Source organism: Euprymna scolopes, chromosome 46, assembly GCF_053919585.1.
Source record: "Euprymna scolopes isolate OS-2025 chromosome 46, ASM5391958v1, whole genome shotgun sequence".
Taxonomy (NCBI): domain Eukaryota; kingdom Metazoa; phylum Mollusca; class Cephalopoda; order Sepiida; family Sepiolidae; genus Euprymna; species Euprymna scolopes.
Genome location: NC_136527.1, coordinates 101,595,298 through 101,609,421, shown reverse-complemented (window position 1 = coordinate 101,609,421; position 14,124 = coordinate 101,595,298). Strand labels below are relative to the sequence as shown.

The 14,124-nt window shown below is 31.0% G+C and overlaps 1 protein-coding gene across 1 annotated transcript in view; it reads left to right on the top strand.

Annotated features, from left to right (window-relative positions):
* The window catches only part of LOC145271205 (uncharacterized), a 533,901-nt gene that overhangs the window by 495,395 nt on the left and 24,382 nt on the right, over positions 1–14,124 (top strand). The window contains exon 3 of the mRNA XM_080126771.1: positions 3,719–3,853. Coding sequence (XP_079982897.1) covers positions 3,719–3,853 — 135 coding nt within the window. The remainder of the gene's footprint in view (positions 1–3,718; positions 3,854–14,124) is intronic.

Here is a 14,124-nt window from a genome sequence, read left to right as displayed (position 1 = left end):
TTTTTTTTTGCTACCCCCTCCCTCTCAAACATACTTGACAAACGCATACATCTAAACACACGCGTACACATACGCGTAATTATGGAACGACAAGAGAAAATAATATTGGTTTGGTTTGGGTGTTTTGTTTTACAGCATATCAGCCTTTTCGTGTTATTTAATATATATATATATATAACAGCTTCAATTAAGGCTTAAAATCCAAAAGCCAAGTATCATGGTTCAGTTGTGCTCTAAATAGAAACATTCATTTCAAACGCGCCCTCGTTATATTAAAGAAACTACTGTTGATTGTATATGCTGAGCTTTCCTGCTTGTGCAATAATAAAACTTCTTAAATGCATTCGTGATGTTAGGCTGTTCCTTCTTCCATAAGATTTTTCGATTATCGATTATCGATACTTATCAAAGACATTCCGATACAAAACCTCTCTAAGAACACTGCCAGATTTGTAAAGTGCATTTGTGTGAAATTTCATAAAAATCGTCCCAACCGTTTTGGAGTCCACAGGGAAAAACTCACACATACACACAGAGAAAACGATGATGATGATTCCAATTATCAATCACATAGTCTGTATGCATGTGTATTTCCAGTTAAAACTACAAAACAAACACCCACAAAGTTAGTATAGTGTTGATCAGCGTTGTTCCAGATTAATAATATCTAAAATTAAAAAAATATGTGTATATACATTCTTTGGAGAGAGTTAACTATGTTCACACAGACACACACAAACACATGCATCTGTTTTATATATAAAAATTAGATAAATATCAAAGTATATATATATATATATATATATATATATATATATATATATTATCCTTGAACCTCTACTGTTCCTGATATTCATAAATTACCTCCCCGACAAAATTGCCTCTGAGATGGTGAATGCTCTGACGAACTGCAAACACTTGTACCTCCCCGACGTAACTACCCCCGACAAACCCGACAAGCTACTAAGTCTCATCCCTTTACAGTAGAGATCCCTAGGTGCAAGAAAGCCTTTTACTCCAATAGTTTCTTCCCCAGAACTGCGGGTCTTTGGAACCCCCTTCCGGGATTCTGCTTTCCCAACTGCAATGATATGCAGAAGTTCAAGTGTAATGTTAACAAACATCTTTCTACTCATCTCCCTTCATAATTGTCCCGCTAATTAAGTCCCTGATAGTAGCCCCCTGCTTCAAAGTGGCACTGTGCCTTGTTTGGAGTGAAAATTGAATAAAAAAAAAAATAAATAAAAAAAAATTGATAAAAAAAAAAAAACTTTAATTAAACTTGGAAATACGATTTAAAAAATAGTGCGGATCACTCTCTGCACTAGCACCGAATTTTGTAACGAGACGTGTGCGTATTATGCCCCGAATATTTAAATACTAAATCTTTCTTGGAGTTTATATATCCATTGCTCTTTCTGCTTCTTGTAAAATCGGTTTTCTAAACACTTTCTTACACTTGAGGCTATTCTCTATCTGTACAAGGTCAACTGCTTTTTTAAGCCCTTAGCAGCTATTTCTACATATCATCCTAAATGCTACACAATTATGCAGAATGTAGAAACTATGCATAAATAGAATTTAATGTGTAATAAGGAAATAAAACACATCATCTAATAAAAAAAAACATAAAAATTTAATAAATTAATAAAGTTTGTCAAATATGAAAATTTGTTAACCTTTATGAAGTCGCTCGCATAGCCATGACTGAAAAGTTAATTTTGATAATATTTAAATAGAAAATAGTAAGAAACGAATTAAACTTGATAAATGTATATTTGCGCATGCATACAAATAACATGTTTTGTCGACTTTTACAGATTTGTATATATGGGATATATTCAGTAGATTAATTTATTTTTATTTCGGACTATTATTTTAATTTTTTATTATTAGTTGTTGTTTTCACAACATTTCGGCCAACTATTCCTCTGGCCTTCGTCAGGTGGTAACCGCGACAGATAGGAACTTTGAATCTCCTAACTGCATTCTCTGCCATCACTGCCATTCGTAGTTGTTGTCGTCTCAACACGTTTTGGCCAAGTAACCCTCTGGCCGACTTTGGATAGGATTGAAACCGCTATCTTCAGACAATTCTCACCTGGAACCGTAGAGATTCAACGTCTCTATCAACTGTGCCACGGGCCCCGAAAGGCGATCCAGGTTGGATTCTTTGATCTTATAAATCCACATGGATTTGCTAAGAATGCAGTTAGGAGATTCGAAGTTCCTATCCGTCGTGATTACCACCTGAGGAAGGCCAGAGGAATAGTTGGCCGAAACGTTGTGAAACAACAAGGAAAAAATGAGAATAATAGTACGCAATAAATAAATTAAGTATAGATATATCCATATATACCACTCCATATATATATAGATATACCACTCCATATATATATAGATATACCATTCCATATATATAGATATACCACTCCATATATATATAGATATACCACTCCATATATATAGATATACCACTCCATATATATATAGATATACCATTCCATATATATAGATATACCACTCCATATATATATAGATATACCACTCCATATATATAGATATACCATTCCATATATATATAGATATACCACTCCATATATATATAGATATACCACTCCATATATATATATATATGGATATACCACTCCATATATATATATATATACCACTCCATATATATAGATATATATAGATATACCACTCCATATATATATATATATATATATATATATATATATAGATATACAACTCCATATATATATAGATATACAACTCCATATATATATAGATATACCACTCCATATATATATATAGATATACCACTCCATATATATATACCACTCCATATAGATATACCACTCCATATATATATAGATATATATATAGATATACCACTCCATATATATAGATATACCACTCCATATATATAGATATACCACTCCATATATATAGATATACCATTCCATATATATATAGATATACCACTCCATATATATATATATGGATATACCACTCCATATATATATAGATATATATATAGATATACCACTCCATATATATAGATATACCACTCCATATATATAGATATACCATTCCATAGATATATAGATATACCACTCCATATATATATATATAGATATACCACTCCATATATATATATATATATATATATAGATAGATATACCACTCCATATATATAGATATACAACTCCATATATATATAGATATACCACTCCATATATATAGATATATATATATATATATACCATCTGTTTTGGCAATTTTATAAGTTTAAAATTTCAGTGACTATTGATCAGAATTTAACAAATGAAGGCTCGTTGGAAAAGTAATGACCTGAATTATGTAGTGGGCTATGTAACATTTTCCCTTAAGCTCACCATCATCCAGAGCCTTTTTTTTTTTTTTGGCACTTTTTTACAGCCTGCTCTTCTTAGGTTATTGAGCACTTTTTGATGATCTTGGGAGAAAAGCGGAGTAGATTTTCTCGTAGAAAATAGTATAACAAAACATATTTAAACATACTTGCTCTATCTAGGATACTGATCACTTTTCTATTATTATATGCAGCTTACCAGCTTATTAATCTATTATGTCGTGTATAATATGGGCGGGGGGGGGGGAGATGAGGAATCGACTTTACTGTATTATATAGATTTATTATTTTTGTATTTTCCTTTCTTTTTCTTATCTGCAGGTCGAAGTGACGATGACATTGCTGACCAGGGGCTCCGGCTGGCGGCCAGTACGGTGACATCTTTCCTCGTACTCGCTCTCTTACTTTTCATGGTCCATCGTCTTTGCCAACGGAGGCATTTAATTCAGATGAGGAGTAAGTATTATAACCATGCTTTCTATAACTCTCCTCCTCTCCTCTTCTCTCTTCATTATATATATATATATATAAAACTGTACAGAAGGTCAGAAAACCATTGGTACCGTCGGTTTCAAGCCTAACATAGGGGGGACCAGTTAATGGTAAATAACGTTAGGCTCTCATCAGTCATATTGTTTTCTGTTTGAGGAAAAATCAGGACCGCACACATTTTCTATAATGATGTTCATTTTTATTTAATTATAGCTTGTCTGTCCCTATTAAATAAAAATGAACATCATTATAATGTGGGCGGTCCTGGTTTTTCTTGAAACCGACGGTACCAATGTTTTTTCGGCCTTCTATACGATTTTAAATAAATAAATGTTAAGTTCTTATTTATTTCTTTGTAATCGAGCACTTTGTTGGAATTCTTTCCCATAAAACAGTAAACAAATATATATATATATATATATATATATTTGTTTATTGTTATATAAACATGGTCACATCCTGCTGCTACAAATAGCCACTTGTTTCAATCAAACAACAGATATCATCAGGCAGCGACTTGACTATTCAAAAGTTCAATGAATAACGAATTATTCATTGAACTTTTGAATAGTCAAGTCGCTGCCTGATGATATCTGTTGTTTGATTGAAACAAGTGGCTATTTGTAGCAGCAGGATGTGACCATGTTTATATAACAATAAACAAATATTATCAGCTCTTTTTATTGAGCACTATCTAACAACCTCGTTGAATTCATTAGTCCATTACTTTTGAATAAAAAAAACCCGAGTATATATATATATATATATATATATATATATATATATATATATATATATATATATATATATTTATTTATTATTATTATTATTATTATTATTATTATTATTATTATTATTATTATTTAAGGTTTTCTCATTTCATTTTTTTTCTCTCGTAAAATTTAAAACCTTTGAGAAATCGGCTTATGCAAGTGCTAAGTCTATTACTATTTAACAATTTTAGTTAAGGCTTTTTTTTTTCCTCTCCTTATATAAATGAATTCTCTTTTGTAATTATAAACTTTTTAGAAGTCGTATTATGGGCCCTCTTGCACTTTAAGCAAACGGAAATTAGGAAGATGAAATAGGAACAGCAGTCGTTTGACACCGGTTGAAAGAATGCAATTTGATTGGATAGAGAAATTATGACGTCATTACTATGAAATATTGACAAAATTTAAAAATTGAAATTGTTGAAAAAGAATTGGAAAAGAATTTAATAACTAAGTATTTAATAATTAATGGTATTTTTAGAATTTTTATTTTTTTTTAAGTTAAGATAGAATTCAAGAATTGAAATTATTGTAAAAGAATTTAATAATAGTATAAAAATAATTAATGTAGAAGCAATTTTAAAAGAGTTAAAGTCATTTAAGTAACAATTCGATCGCTGATTTATAGTGAACTATTTTACTTTTATTTTAAATTAAAAAACGTTAATTAGCTCTCCAGTTAAAAGAATTTTTTTTTAGATCGACGCAAGTATTTCTGCGTATATTAATATGTATCAGAGAACAATATCAGTTATAATTAGGCACCGCCAAAAATGGCCGAAAAATCAAGTTGTTGTTGTTTTTTTAAAACGAAATTACATTTATTAAAATCCATTATTTCTGAGTAACTTCCCCCCCCCCAGAAAGATAAAACCCTGAATTTTATCATATAGAAAACAGAATAATGTAAATCTTTTTCGAGTTTGTATTACTGTACACATAGATTCGAAAAAGTTGTCAAAAAACAAATATATAACAAATAAATGTTATCAAAGGTAAGATAAGTTACTTTTCTACCTAACTGGATATATTTATTGTGTTTTTATTCAATGTAACATGTTTATTCAGCTCGAAAAACATGCAGTGTTTACCGATGTATTGGAAAATTCAAAATGGCGGCCGACTGTCTCTTTAACACGGTAAGTTTGGGAAAAGATGTTATAAATAATAAACTAGACAAAATAGTATTAAAAAACAACCGAATACATGTCAACTTATCTCACGGTAACATATATTGAGCGAATTTCTAACAGTACTTTGTCTAGTTTATTATTTATAATACCTTTTCCCAAACTTACTCTCTCCGAGAGAGAGTCGGCCGCCATTTTGAATTTTCCAATACATCGGTAAACACTGCATGTTTTTCGAGCTGAATAAACATGTTACACTGAATAAAAACACAAAAAATATATCCAGTTAGGTAGAAAAGTAACTTATCTTGCTTTTGATAACATTTATTTGTTATATATTTGTTTTTTTGACAACTTTTTCGAATCTATGTGTACAGTAATACAAACCCACTTTTTCTACTATTTTTAATTAAATGTTAAATTTTCCCCCAAAAGTTAACAATTGGCGTTTTTTGTTTTGCACAAAAAACGTATATGAATAGTTAAAGAAAAAAAAAAAAGAAAATAAAAAAGGGTTTTGAAAGAATTAACTTGTTTATTTCTTGTCTAACTAAGATTTGGGGTGATTTTCTATGAGAATATGCAAAAATATTATAATATAAGTACCTGAATTTCAAATAATTCCACTTATTCATATAGGCAACCAGTTACTTCGACTCGATTTGATTACTCTGTTTACATTTGTACTTGATAAAGAGCAAACTACGGAAGACCAAAAAGCCAAAAAAAACTTATTTTTCAGTGACGAAAATTTCAATATATTATTAACGCTGAGGCTGGCCAGTACCAGATGGGTGACCATTTGTATGAGTTTGGTTTTTAATGTGTATAGGGGCTAGGCTCTCCAAAAATTGGGGGGGGGCAATTTAAAGCAGAATAAAAAAAATATTTCAGCGCGTTTAGTCCACCGTAGTCGAAAGGCGGCAAACGTTTCCAAACTTGATCGAAAAAATAATGATATTTTTAAACACAAAGGGCACAATATTTATCGAATTTTTTTTTTTTTGTATCGATTCTTCAAAGTATGCCCTGTTTAATAATGGTCATGCATCATTCGGCTTGCTAAAAAGAAATTGTTAATTTATTTATCAAAGATTTTAAAATGGCTTTTTTTCGTATAAATATTTAAAAAAAATCTTTTTTTGTTTCGCTTAACTTAAATTAATTATTTTACTTAACATATTCACCGAATTTCACACATCAAAACTCAAAAGCGGGATAATTAAACACAATCGAAGTTCTGATATTCAGACATCAAAAGAAGGTATGCAAACAAGTTTTTTTTTTTTTTTTTAATCTATAATCCCGTCCCTTACAACAACACAATATGTTTTGTTCAGTTTCAAATGATTATTTTAAGCATATTTGGAACCCCCTCAAAACAAGGGGGGGGTAAGCAAAAAATAGATATATATAAATATTGTTTATGAAAAATAAGTACACTGTTATAAAGTTCATTCTTCTGTTAATAATCGCTGAAAATTTCATATTGATTGGATAATTACCTGATTTTTGGTAGATTTTTAAAAAGACGGTCCGTCAAAAAGTACTTACCTGCCCCCCCCCAGTTTTGGCGGTGCCTAGTTATAATTATCATTGTTTGGTTGGTAAAAAAAAAAAAAATCTGTTTTATACTAAAAAAAAAAAAAAAAAGTGCTTCACGGGATACGCGGACCGTGCGTAAACAGTTTTCTTTTAATGGTTGCTCTGAAATGCGCAAAAAAGTTTTCACTTTCTTCGTATTTATCTCATAGACCTTTTTTTTTTTATCATGCGTGTATTGATTTCTAAACCAATCATTTATTAAAAAAAAAAAAAAATTTGTTTTCTAATATTGTCAATTTCAATATCGTTTCTTTTTATCATTTCTAATTAATTAAAATTACGCTTAAAAAATTGTTTTTAAAAAATCCTGCATTAATAAAAATCATCGGGTTCGTATTAATTTACACAAAGATTCGAAAAAGTTGTCAAAAAACAAATATATAACAAATAAATGTTATCAAAGGCAAGATAAGTTACTTTTCTACCAAACTGGATATATTTTTCGTGTTTTTATTCAATGTAAGATGGTTATTCAGCTCGAAAAACATAGTGTTTACCGATGTATTGGAAAATTCAAAATGGCGCCTCAATCCCTCTTTAACACGGTAAGTTTGGAAAAGGGTGTTATAAATAAAAAAAATCTAGACAAAATACTATTAAAAACCCGCCGAATATATGTCAACATATATTGAGCGAGTTTTTAACAGTATTTTATCCGGTTTTTTATTTTTTTATTTTTTCATTTTTTTTACATAGGCATCATCACATTATCAAGGCCAAGAGGCCACTCAAGGATAAGGGTTAAAGAGTGTACAGTAGAAATTGGACAACATAGTAATCATTAGTAATGAAAATTTGGTAAATTTTATAACTTATATAGAGCGGCTCATCAAGAACTTATTTACGTTAGACTTGAACACAACCATATTGTAGTCAGCCGGAAAGCAGGAAAACGGAAGACAATTCCACAGGCGTGCAGTTCTAAGAAAGAAGCTTTGTTCATGGAATCTATGTTTAGGTTTAGGCACAGATAAAGAGTGGGGGGAATTATTGATAGTGTTTACAGCTAGACGAGTGTTTCTTTGGACGTACCTGGCTCTTATATAGATAGAGAATTGCATCAGCAGTGAGATATCTACTGGATCGATAGAAAGATCCCACCATTTTTCCAGCGGCCTTGGCAACAGATTTGATGTACGTGTTCCATTTAAGATCAGGAGTAATGGTCAAGCCAAGAAGCTTGTCAAAACTTGAGGCCTCCTGAAGACGAGAGCCATTCATTTCAATAGATGCCAGATGTGGATCAGAATGTTGATGATGTAAAGAGAGAAGCTTATATTTATAACACCTTTTCCCATACTTACCGTGTTAAAGAGAGAGTCAGACGCCATCTTGAATTTTCCAATACATCGGTAAACACTGTATGTTTTTCGAGCTGAATAAACATGTTACATTGAATAAAAACACGAAAATTATATCCAGTTTGGTAGAAAAGTAACTTATCTTGCATTTGATAACATTTATTTGTTATATATTTGTTTTTTGACAACTTTTTCGAATCTATGTGTACAGTAATACAAACCTAAATCATCTATTAAAAAAAAATTCTGTTTTCTAATTTTGTCAATCCATTTTACTTATAAAATGACGTCATAATTTCTCTATCCAATCAATGGCATTCTTTCAACCGGTGTCAAACGACTGCTGTTCCTTTTTTTATCTTCGTAATTTCCATTTACTTAAAGTGCAAGAGAGGGCCAACTCTGAAAAAGCGTAATTTTAATTAATTAGAAATGATAAAAAGAAACGATATTGAAATTGACAATATTAGAAAACAAATTTTTTTTTTAATAAATGAGTGTTTTAGAAATAAATGCACGCATGATTAAAAAAAAAAAAAAGAAAAGGTCTATGAGATAAATACGAAGAAAGGGAGACAACTTTTTTGCGCATTTCAGGGAGCAACTATTAAAAGAAAACTTTACGCAAGGTCCACACTTAAATGACTGTAACTCTTTTAAAAATGCTTCAACATTATGTTTATACTATTATTAAATACTTATTAAATTCTTTTACAATAATTTCAATTCTTAAATTCTATCTTAACTTAAAGAACTTCTAAAAAAAATTTTTTTAATTTTTTTTTATTACATTTTCACCCCAAACAAGGCACATTGCCACTTTGGTGTAGGAGGCTACTATCAGGGGCAGCAACTACTGGGGCATTATGTTGGGATTTGGGCAGCAAGATGCCGGTTCACGTTACACTTGAACTTCTGCATGTCAGTACAGTTAGGGAAGCAGGGACCTGGAATGGAATTCCAGAGTCTAGCGGTTCTGGGGAAGAAACTACTGGAATAGAAAGATCTTTTACATCTAGGGATCTCTACAGTGTGGGGGTGGGATTTAGCTGCCTGTCGGGTTTGTCGAGGGTGTCTACGTTGTGGGGCACAAGTGTCTGCAGTTCGTCAGAGCATTCACCATTAAAATACTTGTAGAACAGGCAGAGGGATGCAACGTTTAGTCGATGGGACAGAGGCTGAAGCTTAGATGCCAGTTCAGGGCCTATCAGGTTGGCGACTCTCTTTTGAACCTTGTCTAGGAGCAAGAGACTAGCAGCAGATGCACCAGCCCAAATGTGACAGCAATACTCCATACATGGGCGAATGGTGGCCTTATAGAGGTACAGGATACTTTCAGGTGTCAGTAGTTTTCTAGCATGGTAGAGAGAGCCTACCTTTTTCGCAGCGGTCCTGGCAATGTTTTCAATATAATTGTTCCAACTCATGTTTCCTGTGAACGTTAGGCCAAGCAGTTTGAAAGATGTACTCTCAGACAGAGAGTCACTGGCCATTGCTATTGGTGGCAGAGAAGGTTTCTTGTAATTATTGAAGGAAACCAGTTTAGTCTTGGCAGCATTGAATGTGACCATCCATTTATGTCCCCATTCCACTAAAGATTGGAGGTCAAATTAATTATTAAATACTTAGTTATTAAATTCTTTTCCAATTCTTTTTCAACAATTTCAATTTTTAAATTTTATCAATATTTCATAGTAATGACGTCAATATTTCATAGTAATGACGTCAATATTTCATAGTAATGACGTCAATATTTCATAGTAATGTCAATATTTCATAGTAATGACGTCAATATTTCATAGTAATGACGTCAATATTTCATAGTAATGACGTCAATATTTCTCTTGCATTCTTTCATTCATATATACGTTTTTTGTGCAAAACAAAAAACGCCAATTGTTAACTTTTGGGGAAAATTTAAAATTTAATTAAAAATAGTAGAAAAGTTTTACATTATTCTGCTTTCTATATGATAAAATTCAGGGTTTTATCTTTCTGGAAAAAAAAGTTACTCAGAAATAATGGATTTTAATAAATGTAATTTCGTTTTGAAAAACCAACAACAACTTGATTTTTCGGCCATTTTTGGCGGTGCCTAATTATAACTGATATTGTTCTCTGATACATATTAATATACGCAGAAATACTTGCGTCGATCTAAAAAAATTCTTTTAACTGGAGAACTAATTAACGTTTTTTAATTTAAAATAAAAATAAAATAGTTCACTATAAATCAGCGATCGAATTGTTACTTAAATGACTTTAACTCTTTTAAAATTGCTTCTACATTAATTATTTTTATACTATTATTAAATAATTATTCATTTTTATACTATTATTAAATAATTATTCATTTTTATACTATTATTAAATACTTATTCTTTTACAATAATTTCAATTCTTAAATTCTATCTTAACTTTAAAAAAAATAAAAATTCTAAAAATACCATTAATTATTAAATACTTAGTTATTAAATTCTTTTCCAATTCTTTTTCAACAATTTCAATTTTTAAATTTTGTCAATATTTCATAGTAATGACGTCATAATTTCTCTATCCAATCAAATTGCATTCTTTCAACCCGTGTCAAACGACTGCTGTTCCTATTTCATCTTCCTAATTTCCATTTGCTTAAAGTGCAACAGGGCCCATAATCTAAAAAGTTTATAATTACAAAAGAGAATTCATTTATATAAGGAGAGGAAAGAAAAAAACTTAAACGATTTCGCAAAGGTTATAAATTTTTCGAGAGAATTTAACTATATAGAAAATGAAAAGAGAAAACCTTATATAATAATAATAATAATAATAATAATAATAATAATAATAGTATATATATATATATATATATATATATATATATATATATATATATATATATATATATATTTGTTTACTGTTTTATGGGAAAGAATTCCAACAAAGTGCTCGATTACAACGAAAAAAATTTCAATATAAGAACTTAATATTTATTTATTTAAAATTGCACAGAAGGTCAGAAAAACATTGGTACCGTCGGTTTCAAGAAAAATCAGGACCGCACACAATGATGTTCATTTTTATTTAATAGGGACAGACAAGCTATAATTAAATAAAAATGAACATCATTATAGATAATGTGTGCGGTCCTGATTTTTCCTCAAACAAGATTATGCCAGATTATGTAGGTACGATAGGTAAAAGCTAGTTGCTTTTTTTCTTTTATTTTTGCATTTTTTTTCTTTAGACTATATATATATATGTATATATATGTATATATATGTATATATACATATATATATGTGTGTGTGTGTGTACATGTATGTGTGTGTGTATGTATATATATATATATATATATATATATATATATATATATATACACACTAGCTGTACCCTGCCACGCGTTGCTGTGGCTCAAATTGGCGCAATGGAAAAAGTTCCAAAATGAGAAAAAGCATGTTTCTTATAGGTTTAAATTTCCATTTTGCATGGCTACACAGTTTTTGTTGTTCCATTTTCTTAGCTGATATAGATATTTTCCGGTTTGGTGACTCTTGAATATGTAACATAAATTGTCCATGTGAAAAAACAGTCAGTGTGTAACTGTAAGGCCCACAATTGTAAAGATTGTTCCCTGTGCTTTGTTGATGGTTATTGCAAATGACAATAAAATTGGAAAGTGCAATTTCCTAAAGTGTAATGATGTATCCGGTGGAATCATAGGAATGCATGGAATGAAGATATATTCATCTGTGAAAGGTCCTGTTAAGATTGTTGTTTCTATGATATTGTTTGTTAATTTTTTTTTTTACTGCAAGCTATGTGCCATTGCAAAGCTTGGATTGGTTTATATTTCACAACATGATAATTAGTACACCAAATTTCAGTTACAATACATGCGGTGGCATCCCTGGCAAATATAACTGTTGGATAATTAACCACTTTATCTGCTTTCACAACAGTGTCGATGGATTTGTATTTGACTACCTCACTTGGAATTTTACATTTAATTATAGCATTAAGTTCATGGGCATCTTTGTATTGACCTGCAAGAATAGCTCATTCACTCAGTCAAATGGAATTCTTATATTTTGAATATCTGCAAAAACATTTTAAACTAACTATTCTTTTGATGAAATAAAATTACAGAAATTACAGAAGTTAAAAGTCAAAGAATTTTGCCCTTAACTCTGATCAGCTGACACTTTTTCGTACCCAATTTCCCACAAGTGATGCAAAAGTTTGTGTGCGGATCGAACAGTCTGCAACTGTACATGCATATTTTGAGTTAAGTTTAATGTCTTCACATGGAACAAAAAAGTAGAGTATTTGAGGCAAGCATTTATTTCATCTGCTGGTGTTGATTGAAGAATAACAGGTAACATTTGTCTGAAATCTCCTGCAAGCAATATTACTGCATTCCCAAATGGTCTGACATTGCCACACAAATCTTGCAAGGATCGACCAAGAGCCTCAAGTGATTTTTTGCGTACGATTGTGCATTCATCCTAAACAATAAGTTTGCATTTCTGCAATATTTTCCCCCATATTGGATGTTTTGGAGATGTCGAAGATGAGATTTTTGAAAAGTTGAATGTTTTAAAATAGAATAAATAATTCTTCTACTTGGCAGCAAGGTCGCAGGTATTCCTCATGCAGCAAGGGCTAAGGCTATGTCATTTTGTTACCAAATGGCTGCCAAAATCAATTTAATTAGAAAGGTTTTACGAGTTACTTCTGGTGCTGTTCAAGGTAGCAGTAATTTCCAAATAATTTCTATTCTCACAGTCAGTAAATTAGGTGACTAAAATAGGATTTATCCATGTTTTGACAATGCCTTATTCACTGTAATTAATTTAGGAGACTAAAATAGGATGAGGGATTAGAGATGGACAGATAGAGAGGAAGATATATAGATAGAAAAGAGACAGTGAGAGGAAAATAGAGAAAGAGAAGGAGATAGAGAGATAAAGGGATTGATAGATAAACAGAGAGAGAGGTGGAGTGTTAGAAACAGAGAGGGATGAAACAGAGGAAAGGAGAGAGATAGAGGGAGTTAGAGAGAGAAAGGGGCTCAAAGAGAGATGGAGAGGGTGATATAGAGTGAAAGATAGATTGAGAGAGAGAAAGGGAGAGATGGATAGAGAGAGATATTGAGAGAGGGGGAGAGAAACAGAAGGTGAACTACACTTCACCGTTTTTTTCCTCGTTCAGTAGAGAAGAAATCTTTCGAGACTGAGGCAATTTTAATGGTTTGTTATTATCCAGTACCCCTTTTTTTTTGGGGGGGGGGCTAGATTTTCCTCGCATTAGAAATCGACCGGGTTATCTGTACTTTCACTTAACAAATTAATAAAAGAAAAACATATTGTAAAATTTGAATTTAACAGGAAAATACTATTTTAAAAAATAGCACGGTAACATAAGTGCATAAGTGCCACTTTAGG